Source organism: Suillus paluster, assembly GCF_016628075.1.
Source record: "Suillus paluster strain FC165 chromosome Unknown EDB91scaffold_171, whole genome shotgun sequence".
Taxonomy (NCBI): Eukaryota; Fungi; Basidiomycota; class Agaricomycetes; order Boletales; family Suillaceae; genus Suillus; species Suillus paluster.
In genome coordinates, this window is record NW_024537731.1 from 43974 (window position 1) to 60476 (window position 16503).

The following is a 16503-nucleotide window of genomic DNA, read 5'->3' on the forward strand; positions in this document are numbered from 1 at the left end:
CCATAGTTGCTAGCTCGCCCAGTTGTGTTTTCACAGGAATTTATCAGAATATGTTCCAGCTTTAAGCTAGCATGTCGATCTGGTCTGTAGGCGCATCAGTGTGAATGTTCTCCATCCATTCACTGACATCATACGCTGATCAGATCCCATCAATGTTTGAAATTCTGCTCTCCCTAAACCTAACTAGCTTTACCCAGTTGGATGGCAGGCATCATGTATGCTACTGAATGGTGCTGATGATGCGTTTCCAGACAATAATATGCCGCCTACCAAGCGAGCGATAGCTACTACCTCAGAGTAAGCCAGGCGTACAGGTTTGTCAAACAATAATCACCGACCTATGGCGGTGCTTTGGCTCTCATACCAAATATGTACAGTCTTCAAGCATGTTGCTTCATAGGACATATCTATAGTGGACACTTCAACAGCATGCTCATTGCCTGCCAATATTTAGTAAGTGATGTCTGCTTAACGCTCTACACTTAGCAGATCCTGACCTTCCACGAAGAGACCCAATTGAACCCAGAATTTTCTTGCGACCTCGATCGTTTTATCAACAGCGACCTTGTAATGTTTGCTTCATATAGGGAAGATGGCAAGTCTTGTACTCAATCATGTGCGTAGTCGTATTTACTCCTCGTCCGTGACTGGAGCATGTTCAGGTATTTATTTACGAACAGGTGATCTAAAGTGTATCCCATGTTTTGACTGCTATTGAACAGAGCTAAATCTTGCGTCTCTGTTCATCTCCTGTTTGATGTTGCTTGATATCAAAGCGAGAACATGCTATTGCTGGAGCACTCGGCAGAACGACGGTTCGATCTGGTAGGCTTGGTGATCTCGGGCAGAACCTGCTTACTCCCTGTCAATAGTCACCCCATATCGTTCAATATATCATTTGTCAATTGACAATGCATTGCCAAAGCTATGTTGTCAACTCGGGCCATCCGTGTTTACCACGGCCTACGATCTCATTTTCCAGGACAATGCCTTGATTTTCCAGCAGTATGGGGATCACTTCTGCCGGCCCCGAAGGACGGTTCATGAGCTGTTTGAGCAGTTCGAGGAACGTGCAGGCCGACAGAAGGAGACTCTGTGCTTTGTGAGAATGTGTTGAAGGTACCGAATGGGCTGGCGGGTGGTGTACACAAGTAGGTTTAGAAATTAGATATTGCATAGCTTCTTTGGAGATCAATTTTATACAGGATAACTAGCACAATAATCTTTGGGTCTCATAGGACACAATGTTCAAGAAGGCAATGATCATTTCATGGAGTTAGCTGACTTGTGCAATCTGACACACATCAATCAACTCCATGTGGATGGTCAAGGAGGACAATCGTCAAAAAAAATCGAGCGTACTAGGGATATATGAGAACCCCTTGATGTCTGTAGTGCATTGCAGATGCACACAAGAATTATTGTGGCTAGACAAGCGTTGTAGCTTATTTTGCCCCAGCAGAGGTTGCTGGCTAGGGTTGGCATCCCATTCGCTCCTCTTGATAGCTGGAACTGTCATTTACAGTCATTGCCTATACTAGACCTTGGAGGAATACAGACATGGCAAGATGTTGTGCTGTCCTGAGGCTGTGAGGTCAATGCAAAATAGACAGGCTGGCAGGAAATCGTGAAGAAAATGATGGATCGTGCAGCTGCCAGCAGGTCATGACTATCAAGATATATAAATAATAGGAAGATGCACGTGGCACAAGTCACGGTCCTGGGCACTTTGCCTGCACAGCATGTTTGCTTGAAGCTGTGAAGAGAACATGAGAATAACGCACCTTAGTGGACGACCTCGTGCAACTCTCTCGACTTCAAACCAAACATCCACTTCCTCAGCTATAAGTTCATCCCTTTCATTCTTCCGTGGAGCGAGTCTGCATCAAGGTCTTCTGAGTAGTACCTGCAGTGAGTGATGCTCTCAGCGCTTCGGCCAGGAATGGCTGAGGTAAGAAACAAGGACACTGACCACAATCTGAGATCCAGAAAGATCTCCTACGAGCAACTCCTGCGCAGACATCTCAAAGCCACTGAGTGCATCAGGATTGAATTCTTCTAAACAGGACCTCTCATGAGTGATTCCTCATGCACTTCTATTAGCAGATATTCAGGTGGTAACAGATATGCTTGTTCACTCACCGGAAGTCTTGGCACCTGCAAGGCAGCGACAACCCACTCTAAATCAAAGACAACTCCAGTGAGCCGCTCGTGCAGCCATAGGCGGCAATCGTCCTTGGTGGAGACCCTGAGTACTGACCATGGCGTCCCACGCTGCAAAGATGGAAAAGACGTCAGCGATAACGCCCCGACAGACCATGAAAGGCCATACCGGCTTGGTACGAGGTGTTGCGCACCTGCCTGGCGGGCAGCGCATCATCACATGTTCAGAAGATGGCTCGCTCCGATTATGGGACCTGGAGAGCAGTGTACAGATTGGCGAGGACTGGCAAGATGAGGGTTTGAAGTGGGAGCAAGTACCATGGCATTATCTCCAAACAGCAAAACTGTTGCAAGCGGATGTAGGGATGGGAAAGTAATGTTGTGGGACATGGAGACAGGGAAGATTGTCGCCAAATGGACAGGACACACTCAAGTCGTGAATTCAGTGTGCTGGAGTCCAGATGGTGAGCGGGTTGTGAGCAGATCAAGTGATGGGACGGCAAGAGTGTGGGATGGTGAGAGCGGCGAACCCGTTCAAGGTCTGAATCCAATCAAGACGGGGCACCAGTACGTGGATGCGGTGAACTATTCACCTACTGCAACAATGATTGCAACAGGGGGATTCAACAAGAATGGAATCAAAATCTGGGATGCCATGATGGGCCAGTTGCTTTCCACAATTGAAGACCATTTGGAAGTTTGGAGCGTTGCCTGGACATCAGATGAAAAGAAGCTTATCTCCGGGATGTCCAGTGGCTCAATTAGGATATTTGACACTGCAACGTGGCAGCAGATCGCTGTTCTTGAAGGTCACACTAACGTTGTCTACGCCATCACATTATTTCAGAATGACCGTCTTCTTGCGAGTGCATCAGTGGAAAGAACAGCGCATCTTTGGAATCTCGACACCAATCTCCCGGTTGGTCCACCACTCAAGGTCAAGCATGAAGATGACAAGTTATGGGCAATTATGGCAGGTGCAGCCTTTTCCGCTGATGGAAAACTGCTCGCCACAACTTGTGGTGGCAAAAACGTGTACATATGGGACGTTCACACCATCCTACACGAAGCTGGCCTTGAAGATCTCCTGTCTATACCCAATGTGAGTGTCAACATATCACCGCTCTGTTTAAATTCCTGACAGTGTCCACTATCAGGCACCAAAAGACAAGGTATGCATCATCTCGTGGCTCTTCATCAATAGAGCATGCTAATCTCCCACTCGCAGAAGTCCTTGTTAAATGTATGCTATCCCTTTGTTCATATTTTCTACCATTGTAACATGATGGATATCTAGGCTGATGCTACCTGGCGTCCAAATGCCCGTCGAATGCAACCAGGCTTCTTTGAGGGCGCCCCAAACCGTGCTCAGGTGCATCACCACCATCTTGTTTTATTCTTTTTCTGACCTGTATGCTCTTAGCCTTCTGCTATGGGTCTCCACCCTCATCCACGTCGCCCTCTTGCATCATCCTCGGGGTCAGGTGCATGTGCATTCCTCAGTCGCCTTCCCTCCCTTTTCCACCGTTCCCAACGCAATGTTGATGAAGCGACTGAACTCCAACAACACCCAAGGCAAAGCATCTCCTCTCATCACAGCCCTCGTGTTGTCGAAGTTGCTCTAGTACAGGATAGGCGGGTATGTCTTTTTGGGTGTGTTCCAAACGACTCGTGTCTGATGATTTCCCTCCAGGCATTATATGTTGCTCCGCTGCGGAAAACAGCTAGTAACACAGCCAGACGCATGAAGAACCCCAAATGGTTGGCTCGTGTGGTGTTGTTTCTCTGTTGTGCGTCTCCTGCTCCCGACGATGGTCATCACGCCACATAGAAAACATTCATCTCACCATGTATTTTCCCTTTCTTTGTGATCTTGTTGTAGTATTTTTCACTATCTCATTAATACCATCCATTGACGTCTCACGTCTTGTGCGTCTCTGATAGTCTCATATTCGACCTAGCACGAGCTCGTAGTCGGTTGACTGCACCCAACAAGTGCAACAAGTTGAAACTGAGGATCGTGGTTCAGTTTTTCTGATTCCAAGTCAAGGTTAACAGTATTTTTTTGTAGCAGTTCAACCACACCAACCGTTGGCCCTGCATAGTTTGATTCAGCACGATTCGTCACTCGTTGTATTCCACTCCAAGCTGTTCATTAATCATTACACGATAACCACAACAACATCCTCAAAACAATTGAAATACGGAGATCCTAAAGCTAATACATACAATAATTGTATAAGTAATCCGCAATCATATCATCTATCATCAAATAATATAAATAAAGATATGGATGGGAATGCCAGGGGATTGGGAATGCTTGATGATGAATAAAGTTATTGAGCATATAAAACGATGAGACGATGAGGGTCGTATTCAAGCAACTTGAAAGAGGCGATGAGGAGTCCGAGGTGATTTGATGTGGATGTCAAGCACGCGGCCCATTCTAATCACCGATGTTACGAGTCACAATACCTCGCCGCCCTCCCTTCTCCACTGTGGAATGGGGACTCTCAACTGTACAGCGACCTCTCCGTCCCCTGCTTTGTGTGGGTGTAGGGTGTTGTGTGTATTGTAACGAGACCCGTCATATAGGGTAGAAAGTGGTTCGTTGTGTGTGAAAGAACGCGTGTGAAGACCAGAATGTGACTGTCGTTCATTGAGCATGCTCATGCTATGATGAGGCCCGTCTTGTACGCTAGAACGTCACGCGTCGCGTGGAGAAAGTCGTTTGTCATGCACACTAGACCGTCGTCCATCCCGTGGAGAAAGACAACCATCCACTTGCAAACTCAACCGCCCAGACCCAGACCCATCACTCACCCCAGACCGCCTCCTCTCCCGCCCACACCCACTCCCAGCAGCCTCGTCATAACTCGGTAACTCGAGAGCAGGGGTACACCTCCAATGAATCCTTGTGATGTGACACGATAGTCTGGTGCTGCGTTCGCATTCGGGTCTCCATCCAGGAGGCCACTTGTGTTGCCTTCAACACTGACACTGGCACCCACACTCCCTTTGACGATACTCCCATCCCCATTGAAATCCTCTCCAGATCGCCCACCATGCGAATGCGACACTGAACCAACCTCCGTAAACCCCCTCCCACAAATCGCACTCTCCGCAATCTCAGCAGGAGGCGTTTGTGGACTATGCGGAGAATGTGTTCCTGTGAAATAAGGCGTTTTGGCTCTGCTTGCGTTTCCACCTATGCTGAACGTTGTGTGGCGTGAATGCCCACGTCTGTGTGCGGGGTATTCGAGTGGTTGAAGCGGTGACACCAAATTCCCAAACGATCGTGAGTGGCCCCCTCCTGCACCACTGCCAGCCCCAGGAGAAACACTCGTCATCCCCAACCCATGCCCATGCCCACCCATACCCACAAGACTTGAATGACTCCCTGATCGCCTGCTGAACCACCCACTATGCAAAGGTTTCATTGCAATGCTTAGAAGCAAACCTCTGGTACGGGAGGCTGGTGGACTGTGGGTGTATATCTCTGGGTTTGATACTGGGATTATGGGTGGTCTGTGTGGGTCTGCGGGAGATAGGGAGATGGGTGCGAGTGTGGGTCTGTGTGTTTCAGGAATGGAGATGGGTACGGACACAGTTGCGGGAGGCCCCATCGTCCCATGTGCATGGGCATGTCCACAATCGCGATGCTCGGGACTGAGAGCGTGTGAAACGAGTCGACTGGGTACTTGGCTCGTAGTAGGATCTGAATTCGAGTGTGGCGATCGCAGACGACGAGATAGGAGTTCTGAATTGACCCAATCGGGTACGTCATGCGGGAGCGTATGAGCGTGGTGCACATGCAGGTGTGGAGGCGAGCTCGCACCCGAACGAGGCAAGAAGGACGTGCTGAGGCCTTGTGTAAGGGGAATGTGTGGAGTGGAGGATACATATGGATTTGCAATGCGCATGGTAGATCCAGCAGGGAGGAAGGCATTGGCAACGCGATCCCGAACATGGGTTGTATAACTCGGCAATCTCTCACCTTCCTCCTCATCCCCTTCTTCCCCGAAGATCCCAGCGCCACCACTAACACTCTCCCCATCGCCTTGAACGTAATCACCCAAAACGACGCGTCAGACCCATCTTCCACCGGCCCGAGCTTCTGAGAGCAATCGCCCATCGAGAATGGTTATAGGGAGACTACAGCGGAGTCCGGAGGTGTGTCCGTCGAGGTTTGACATCAGAATTGACCAGCAGATGCGGTGTGAGATATGGATTGGGTTGAGGGCGTGGGAAGGGGGGAGGGTTGGTGGGAGGGTGAGGGAGAGTGGGTAGATGAGGTCGCTGGTGTGGGTGTTCGTCGTGTGAATGTGAGGAGGAGGGAGAGTGGGGAGCAGAAAAGGAGCTTGCAGTTGGGTGAGGGTGGGAGTGGGAAGATGAAGAAGATGATGTACTAGGGACTTGACGGAGGGTGAGATCAGGTTCGAAACCAGGGGAGTGTGGTATACTGGAATGCAGGGATGCCCCAGGGCCAATTGACTGTCTTATGCCATCCCAGCTCTCACTGATGAGTTTGAGCTTTCCATGAGAGACCTCGTGTCTTGAAGTGACGATGGTTCTGGTGAAGTTGCTCCCCCTTGAACGAATCTTTACGGTCTCATTCAAGTTTGTGAGAATGCTGAGTACGCGTACGCCTTTGGCGAGTGGGATAAATTTACAGAGGGCAGTGAGGGTATCACCTGCAGCCCAAGCACGATGAGGGAGTACAAGCGTGTACATGAGTTTTTCGGGCCATGGATTCTCGATCTTGAGTGTCTGCTGATACTCGAGTGACCTTGGTGCAAAGCTGTGTATTAGGGCGACGGGGTGTGATGCGGTGAGGTTATGTAAGAGGCCAGGGCGGACTGCGGTTGCGCGAAGTTTGTATGTAGGAAATGAAAGAGGAGGGGTTGGTGGCGGGGAGGTGTATTGAGGATGGGAGTGTTCCACCAAGTGTGAGGGAGAAAGGAAAGACGTGTTTGGTGATTCTAGCAGACCGAGGTGAGGTAAGTAGATTGAGATGAAAGAAATGATGTACGGGTCGTTAAGAGAAGCACAGCACAAACCAGTAGATTATGAAAAGGGTAAAATGTGGATAAAGTGTGAAAATACACAAGAATATCACCACGTTTTCCGCCAGACTCTCTCATCTGGTAATTTGCCAAAAGTTACAGACTTTGCTATCATTATAGCGGCATTTTCCCCTAGAATATACCCAGAATTCACAGAGATTTCTCCTGGAGCACTTGATGGATGCAGCTGCTATATTCAAAATTGTTTGATAGCACGCTAGCTTCACGCTCGTCCAGCTAGCTGCAGCTCATTAATATAATATATTGACAGTATGGACATTATGGGTATACTATATAGCAGAGTACGACTGATATTTGAGTGATATAATCCATTTGAAACACCCGCCTGGCCAGTACTGTGCTCTGCAGGTTTCAGCTCGAGAGCTTGTGATGAGAGCGATCAAGATGGCGAGTGCCTAAGCTGGAGAAAAAAAAATGGGGGCATCAGCTTTCAGAAATCATTACTCATGTAGACATCTTACTGGAAGTGTCAAGTCTGGGCGTAAAGTGGAGAGCCCTACTGAATTAAAGTGAATATATGCCCATATTGCCAACCACATAACATACCCAATCGATTTGCGAGATCAGTTCCGGTTAACGAGACTCGATGCGAGAGCATGGCGGCAGCTGCGTGTGGATGATTGATGGATAGGCTAGGTGACATCACAGAGGACTGAAAGCATTCAAGTCAGAAGAACAACTCATCGAGAAATGTTGACAACGTACATGAGCTGTGGCTGTCTCGTGCATGATAATACGTTGAACCTCAGAAGTCGATAAGCTCCTCAAGCTGAGCGGGACATTGTAGTATAACATCAGCCCCGAAATTGATCAACTAAAATGTCACATACATTGATAACCAGTCGTTGAGTTGTCGCATCTGTGACTCGTGAGAGGGATTAGCATGATGAACAAGAGCTTCCCAATATAACACCACCAGCAATTGTGTTTGCATTAAGGATCCTGGTGCGCAGTCATGGTCAAGAGTCAAGAGCGCTGGGGCCAACCAGAACAAAATCGTGACTGAGTCCCATATTGATCAATATTTGTGACACAATGAAAGGAAAGTTTGATTGTATTTTCAGATCCTGTTGAAATACCACAGGGTGTATTTTTCATTCGGGGAAATGCAAGAAAATTACTGGAAAGTGTCAAATTGCACTGTGTTTCCCAGAAGCAGCAATCTACGTGTTTGTGCTGTGAAGGTGGTACGCGAGTTTTACCACGAAATTGGAGATTGATCTCTTTGATAGAAGTCGCCTCTGAGAGAGTGAGGATGAGGGGACCAAAAAGTAAAGCAGTTTAGTGCAAGGCATCAGTGAACTGGTGAGGAAAGTAGAAGTCTATGCTCTTGGACTCAAAGTGAGGTTGCAAATCAAACCGGCAATTAATTGTCGTCAAGAGACAAACTAAAACTCGCTATAGTAGAACCACAATTGTAATGGGCAACAGAACTATTTGGGTAAAAACCCGGCAAAGGGTTTTCGGCTGAAATGGACGATAAGGACCTAGAAGAAAAGTGCAAGTATGAGCTGTGTATCCCACACAATTAGGAGCCAGTTGACGCAACAAGCTCATGCTTGGCCCCTAAACAGAAGGAGATGGGCTAAGACTTACTAGAAAAGGTTTAACGTGGTGGAGGTAGCGCATACCGCATGAATGGCTCTAACACTGGTGTGTCCTGCAAATAAGGCGCAAGCACGACTGTGTGTTTGCGCAGGTAGAGTACAAAGGCATTGCTGCTCCGGCGTCCCATTGCCTTGACATTGTCGAAAGGTACTCCACGAAGCAGGTATTCCATTGTTCCTCCAATCCGTATACCATGACCTTTCAGTGCCCCAACTCCCAGTTGATCCCCAGCGGCCTGCAAACTTTTCAGGAATTCGAATCTAGTGAGAGGACGTAAACCTGTCTGATGGCGCCAACTGAAAACCGCCGCAGACCCTGGGGGGCTGTTGATGGCTAGGTGATTTTGTAGAGCTGCTTGAGGATCAATGACACCAGATTGCGTTGCCCAGTAGACGTCCTTGCCGGTCTGTGAGGTCTTGGTGCATGGCAGTGCAAAAATGACAACTTTGAAGCCATTCTGATCCTCTTCATGACGTATATTGCTAACTTTGACATGGATGCGGGGATCGAAGCTGGTGAGTGATGGGACTGTGAACTCTCCAGTCCTCGCGATGGTGAAGAACGATGTGGTGAGGCATGCAAATACTGCTGTGTGCAGGGGCTGTGAAATGTCAAGCACGGACCGTATGTCCATGAGGAGTTTGATCGTGAATGGTGCACGTTTAGGACACTTTGAGGATGGAGGGGCCAAACGGGCAGCACCTGTAAGTGCCAAGGAGGACTCGGCATGGTTGGCAAGCCAAGGCATCCCATGGAGCAAGTGCCAGGCACGAATTGCATAAAAATAGTTTTCCAGCGTAGTGCCCACATAAACTCCTGCGCATGCCGAGATAAACGCCAAGAGTAGGACCAGAGGGGCAGGACAGCGTTGTTCCTTAGGGATCCCTTGGGCATTACAGAATACATGGTAGATGAGGAGACCCGATCCGTAAGTTTCCCTAGTGCTAGCGGCATGAGAGTGTGAAATAACAGCTAGAATGCGGTCCAAATCATCAGTTGACACAGGAATTGGCACCCCGGCGTGGTCGAGACGAGAGCGCTTGGTGTTAGGGACCCAGAGCATCAGACGGTCTCTAGTGAGACAATGAGGTCGAAGGAGGGAAATCTGTGGCATTAAGCTTGGTGGATATGGTCGTGTTGAATGTATTGTGGGTGCTGTTAGTACTGGTAGGGAAGTGCTCGTGAAGTGTGAAACATCTACTGTGCATGCGGTCGAGGATGCAGGCTGGTTGGGAAACTGTTGAGGTCCAACCCGTCAACCAGGACTGCAGACAACTAACTGCAGTCGCTGTTGCATGTGATTCTGGGCTAGGCGCTGGTAAGGAATTGGGATAGGTCTCCTGGGAGCTCAATGGGCGGGAGCTGAAGTTTCCATGGAGGGAAAATTCCCCGTGAGGGTCCATCGGCTGGGTTCTGTCGGCTGGGTATGTAACAGAGGTGGAAGGAGGTTTGGTGAGTGTGCCGAGTCGAGCAGAGATCGGACTCAGCTGAAAGATAAGGTTAGTGGGTCTGTTGCGACTCCTACCATTGCGCCAGCCATCAACGACCCCTTGGTTGTCACAGTAGACTTGTAAGTGATGTGGGGAGTCGTCGATGTTGGCTCGGAGGAGAGCTGTGGACCAAGAGCTCAAACCCAACTGCTTCCTGCCCATCCGATGTCGCGGGCACCGTTAAGTGTTTGCCAACCTGGTCGTAAGCTCCAGGCACGCCAATACCCATTGACAACAACTCCGATGCCGACGGTCGAGCTGGCATCCGAGAAGGCTCGGGCAGTCAACATGTTTGACCAGGTGCTGGAATTTGTCGGCCTGACAAAAGGCTTGGCAAGCTGATCATGCCACCATTGCAAGTCTTCATAGAGGTGTCGGACAGGATGGTGGGGCACGAAAGGACGCGAACTACAGATGCTGAGCATGGTTTCAAGAGAGGTGAGGTATGCTCGTCCTGCAGGAAGGACGAGGCAAGCATGGAGAAGCTTCCCGTGTAGCCGTTGGACATCAAGGAGTAGATGCAGTCGGGCTCGCATGCCAGTCAGTTGATGGTATCCATGTATTTCTCTTTCTTTGTCTCAGCGAGCTGTACCGTGAGTGTCGTGAGACACCAGAGTAAACCGATGTATAAGACTTGATAGGCAAAAGGAGTATCTTTTGATGGTTCCCAAGGAAAACCAAGTGGGGATGATGCGCGGTCAATGTCGCAGAAGGCGTATGCGAAGTCCAGGTCATTGTGGTGGGAACGTACTGAAGAAAGTGAGAGGTCCAGTAATGGAAAACCGCAATCTTCGGTAAACTTGTCAAACGAACCATCACCGAATTCATTCACCTTTGTACCACAGACATCCGCCACTCTGAGACTGACCCGAGTGAGCCAACTTGAGATGAAGGGATAAGCGCAGACTATTGTAATGACTAAGATGCTCTCTTCGGACACGGAAAAATAGATGGTCGTCCACCCACTTGGTGACTGGACCAATCCCCTGTGCACGCAACAAATCAACACCTGGCATCTGCAACATGTCCATAAGCTCCAGCAGACGGACCCATCCCAAAGGCCTGTACAGGTGTCAATGCAGAATGCGTCGTCGGAAAGGCGAACCACTGTGGAAGGCCACTGTGAAGGGTGTAAGGGGACAGTTCGGTAGGCTTCGGCAATATCTCTTGTTGCGGCTTGAGATCCAGGTGGCAGATTGCGGATGAGAGTGCAAACAGCGTCAAAAGTCCCCCAAGTGCAGGGGAAATCATCGGAATCAACCAGTGAATTGATGGAAGGATTGGGATTGATAGCAGACTGAGTGTCGGGGAAGGAAAAGTTCTGAATGACGCGGTATTTCCCTGGCTTCCCTTTTTTGGGTATGATGGATATGGGTGAGGATTGAAAGTGTCCCAAAAGACGTCCCAGTTCGATGCGAGTGAAAGGTCCAATGTACCGTCCGGTGTTGAGTTCACGAGATAGGATGACTTCGAAAGCTGTCCGATATCGAACAAGAGAAGGAGAATTAGAGGGTGTTTGTGTGGATTCCATAGCTGGAAGATTAAGGTTGAAACCATTGCGTAATCCGCATGGAACATCTGGATACTGGTCGAGAAGTTTGTGCATACGAAGTAGAGATTCCCAAGCTGAAACATTATAGGGTGTGATTGGGTGCAGCCGTCTGTGCTCGAGGGCAGTGCTGAGATCCATGTGCGGTGGAGAGACAACCTGCACATACGTGGCGTTCGTCGTGTGAGTGGTTGCTGCACCCACGAGTCCTGTTGCCAATCGACACACAGTGGCTTGTTGGTTGTGCGCAAGCAGTAGTTGTCGGTTGACTCAGTGTGGTAACCGCAGTATGGGACTTGTCCCAGAGGCGTTCAGAAGTACACTCGATAAAATGGTGGGCATGGCTCCCCAGGCAGACTGGCGCACACAGCAGGGGACTTCTGTCCATGTGCGCCTTCCTGGAAAACCCGCGTGCTGCGACGGCACACGGGCATTGTGGGCATGTTGAGGCCTGTTATTTGCACTAGGAGACGCAGAACGTCTCTGCCCTGTTCGAATTCTGCAAACGTGAGGGAGCAGGTGAACGACCCGCACATCGTGAATGCGGTACCGACGCAGTGTCCCCAGGGAACATTTGTAAAACTGCAGTCCTTGTAAACGCTGATTAAACACATCGCACCACAAATAACGCAAGATTGCCCAGGTAGGCCTGCAGAAGGTAAACGCATGAATGAGAGAGTCAAAGATTGACGTTCAAAGGCAGAGCGAGAGAAGAGCGAGACAAAATCAGTAAGCTAGTTAGTTGAATGTGATGGAATAACAGACCTGGTAGTCATAATCATTGTCGCGGCGGCGGCGATCCTCCCGATAAATGTGATCCAACATGCGATTGATCTCAGTCTCATCGAGGATTGAAATATCCCAAGCTCCTCCTGCCATCGGAATGGCTTGGTGCCATGCTTGACGCTGCTCCTCCTGATACATCAGTAGAGCTCAGCTGATCGAGAGGATCGTCTGAACTCCAGTACCGGTGCAACATGAGAGCGCCCCAAAACGCAGCTAGCATATGTACCCAGTTCTTCATCCCAGCCTCGTTCCGTCAAGGAAACAACGAGTCGGGGATGGCTTGTGCAAATTCTAGAGGGCTCAAGCTGTGGTCAGGAATGACTGCTGTGGAGGGTCGCGTGGCGTTGGCTGGCATCCACGCGGTAGCGCCATCTGGCCCCGTGGTGGGTACCATCCCCTCGTCGTCTGTAGTGCGATAATGCAGACGTGCATCTGATAGACCCTTGTTGGTCCAATAGTAGATTTCCACATGATGGCCCTTCTCAAGTTTGCATAGGGCAAAGTCTGAAACTAGAATGTTCTCATGGGCACGTGAAGGTCGGGGACGTTTGGGGATGGGTATGTGTTTAAGACAGTTCCGCTTTTTCTCTTCCTCTTCAACCGCAGCTTCTTCGAGTCGTCGCACTTGAAGTTGCTGTTGCGCTTCGTCGTCAGCATAGTGTTGTTGTTCCGCCGCAGCAATTTGATCTGCTGCAATTTGGTTCTGCCATTGCGTTCGCTGCGCAGTATTGGTTGCGGTCCAGACTGCCTGCAAGAGCACGGCAGCTTGTTCCTCAGTGTTATTTAAAGCTACAAGCGGTGCTCGGCTCGTTTGGTAGAAGTTGGACGTGAAGTCCGGGCAAATTTCTGTGCTGGGGTCAGAAATAAGACGGTTCATAACGGACAGACCTGGGATCGAAGGATCTTTTGATTGAGCAGACTGGTAGTTGTGCAGCAAAGAATTTTAGCCACAAGGACCAGAAAATGATGACAGGCAGTGATAGCGAGGAAGAAAGGAGCAGTGCATGTCACTTATTCGGATCAGGCATAGACCTCATTCTAGGCACGTGCTCGTGCCTCGCACTTTACTTAGAATACAATACATGTAGTTTACTTGGTAAAATTTAAATAAATGATTGTTTGCGTCTGTTGCAAGGAGTGTTGCCGTCCGGCCATATCATAGTACGCAATACGCTGCAATGTAATTGTCATCCACCAAAAAACAGTTGATATCCACTGAAAAATAGTGGATAAAAACTTTAACCACCATAATTTAGTGGTTGTAAAGATGCACTGAATTTCCGAGGCAACCGAAGTTCAGTGGTCAAATCCACTGAAGAAACAGCATTCAGTGCATTATGCACCGAAGTTCATGGCATTTACTAGCCACAGTGTGCAGCATCCTATCTGGACTAGTTTCAGTTCCGGTAGTACCAAACGCCGTGATTGTTGATAAGACCTTTTGAGGTCTTTTTTTCTTTAATCGACGACGCGCGGACCTCGAGAAGGTCGTAGAGATATAGAGTCTGTTATCTGGCGGAAATCTGGCTGTGTTTTACTACAACGCAGAACGAGAAAAAGTATGTCTTTGCCAAGACGATGATCATGCCCAGTGGATATCGGACATTGCAGGTGCGTGTCTCATAACCTAACTAACGAACAGAAGTTGGCTCGAGGGACGTGATCAACGAATAATGACAAGTCACCTTTCGATGAGGTTGGTTCGATACTGTACGATGGACGGTTATATACCAATCGAAGGCTTGTGGCAGTGCTCCTTTCAGCAGCATGCTCAACATCGCATGCGTCAACGTTTTTACCCCCAAGTCCCCGCTCGTTCTATGTTTTTTTCTTCCCGGTTCTATCGTTCGGTCGTTCGTCCGATTTTGACCGCTCTCGACCACTCTCAACGAACGTTTCATCCCCCATGACTTTGGACGACTATCCTCTCAAATTTTTCGTTATCGGTTCCTCTCGGTTTGACTTTTTTTATCTATTTGCTCTGAGTGGATTCTTGGTCCTTGTCTCTTCTCCCTATCCCATCTCGCTCTCGTTATCCTCTTTCGTGATGCGCTGCGCTCTTCTCGTGATGCGCCAGGATGCGTCCTCTCCTTGTCGCCTCGTAAATTTCTTCTCTCGAACATCTCATTACTCGGACTCGTGCAGTTACCTTGTTCGAGGCGCCGCAGCTATGGAGATGAAGGTGTTGAGGTCTTTCACTATCGTTACCTTTTTGACTTGCACTTGCTTGACGTTCAGCATCAGCGCTTATTATTTTATGTTGCGAACCCACTTGAGGATGGTGGTCTTTCCTGCATTCACTCTTCCTATAATGCGGATTTGGAAGTGATCGATTCGGAAACAATTGTATTTCGATCTTAACTTTGAAGGATCCATGGAGAAAGGTGAAGGAGCGTTCAGTGCTGGCTTATGACCACTGCCTCTTCTTATAATGAGGCTTCGGAAGCGATCAATTTTCTTTGAAGGATGAAGGAGGTCAGCACAGGTCTATAACCGAATGATTCCCATAACAATACAATAGCATAACCCCCCTTGCGCCCTAATCATCCGCCGCAAGGCCAAATGTTTATCTTGATTTCTCTATTCCCAGATCCACCGTCGTCAACGCCTGCGACCTCCTCGTCCCGCCATACGATACCACAACTCGGAAGACCGAGCAGCTCCGGAAGCCTAACGCGATTCTGCCACAGGATGGTCAGCTAGGTGGGGAATACATCACCAAGGGACTACCATGCAAGGTCAAGGGAATTTGAAAGGGCAGCAAGAATAGACACGCACCTCTTTAATGAGCTTACGAATCTTGGGATACCGGGCCTCCACCCCCCCAATATCAAAAGCGAAAACTTGCTCGTCCACCTCACCCACCAATGTTAAATCATCAGAGTCGGGTTGTAGTAGGGGAGATGCAGGACCACTCTCTTGTGGAGGTTGAGCGATTGGCACGGGGAATGCGTCGTCGTCGGGAGCATATCGTTCTCCGACCTGGGGCGGATTTTCCTTGCGTGCTACAGTACGCTGCAGTGGGGGCGGTGGGAGGTACGTGATAACACGGCTCTTTGTCTGAGTGACGCACTTCTTCTCTGTCTGTGTCACGCCTGTACTCCGACCCTTTGGATTCCCGACAGCAATACCGGGAAGACGGAATATTCCAGAGCCCATATTACCGTGCTTGAACGTCTTACTCTTTTTCTTCTCGGGTTTCGTGATCGTGCTCCAGTTCGCGTCAGGATCGTCATTGAATGTGTATGCAGACACTCCGTGACCACTGCGTGAAACTGACGAGGTCGGGACATTGCGTTTCGGCATAGACCTTTCCAGACGTTGAGGTAGTGGAGACGGCGTTGGCGATTGATAGGGACGCTTCTTCGAATGTTGGGGTAGTGGAGACGGCGTTGGCGATTGGTAGGGACGCTTCCTCGACTCGGGAGACACCAGGGCGTCGTCGTTTCTCACAGGCCTTGAAATTCTTTCGACAAATTCTGCTTGAGCTTGTGGTGGGTTGAGGGAGCCACGGATAGTGGAAGCCAGCCACTGCGGCATCGACGGAGGCTCTGCCTCGACCATCGCAGGCGGTACTGTGTGGTAGGACTCCTTTGCCAGCACCTGGGGGATAAACGACGCAGAAGACGCTTGACAACCCTCTATGGAATGCAGAAAACATGCATCATATACTATGCAAGCGCACCAGGGTACTCACGATTACCAGTAAGACGTACGCCACGGCGAAAATGCGAAAGATATTGGTCACGCGGAAGTAATCCTGGGGGAGTAATGACGTTTCTGTGAGACGGCCTTGGCGGAGAGGATTGATAGCCCTCCG

General features: G+C 49.4%; 4 protein-coding genes across 4 annotated transcripts; 1 reads left to right on the top strand and 3 right to left on the bottom strand.

The window, feature by feature from the left end:
* Positions 1-4982: 4982 nt before the first annotated feature.
* Positions 4983-8184, bottom strand: EDB91DRAFT_1256108 (uncharacterized protein; the record flags this gene model as incomplete). The annotated part of the gene is made up of 6 exons (XM_041324108.1): positions 4983-6223; positions 6269-6523; positions 6573-7145; positions 7797-7902; positions 7956-8019; positions 8081-8184. The coding sequence occupies 6 exons, from the start codon at positions 8182-8184 to the stop codon at positions 4983-4985; spliced, it is 2343 nt and encodes a 780-aa protein (XP_041169627.1).
* A 4752-nt stretch (positions 8185-12936) lies between these two features.
* EDB91DRAFT_1273814 (uncharacterized protein) lies at positions 12937-13661 on the bottom strand (the record flags this gene model as incomplete). The annotated part of the gene is made up of 1 exon (XM_041324620.1): positions 12937-13661. Exon 1 carries the CDS (start codon positions 13558-13560, stop codon positions 12937-12939), a length of 624 nt encoding a protein of 207 aa, XP_041169628.1. The 5' UTR covers positions 13561-13661.
* Positions 13662-14493: 832 nt separating this feature from the next.
* On the top strand, positions 14494-15025 carry EDB91DRAFT_1174846 (uncharacterized protein). The gene has a single exon (XM_041320342.1). It carries the CDS (start codon positions 14590-14592, stop codon positions 15010-15012), a length of 423 nt encoding a protein of 140 aa, XP_041169629.1. The 5' UTR covers positions 14494-14589; the 3' UTR covers positions 15013-15025.
* A 201-nt stretch (positions 15026-15226) lies between these two features.
* EDB91DRAFT_1088166 (uncharacterized protein) lies at positions 15227-16443 on the bottom strand (the record flags this gene model as incomplete). Its single annotated transcript, XM_041316367.1, has 3 exons — positions 15227-15364; positions 15462-16324; positions 16381-16443. Coding segments are annotated over 3 exons (1064 nt in total), but the record flags the coding sequence as incomplete, so codon positions are not given.
* Between the last annotated feature and the right edge of the window lie 60 nt (positions 16444-16503).

Bases quoted from the DNA above. Each gene is read 5' to 3' on its own strand.
- EDB91DRAFT_1174846 (XM_041320342.1), top strand. From the start codon at position 14,590: ATGACTTTGGACGACTATCCTCTCAAATTTTTCGTTATCGGTTCCTCT.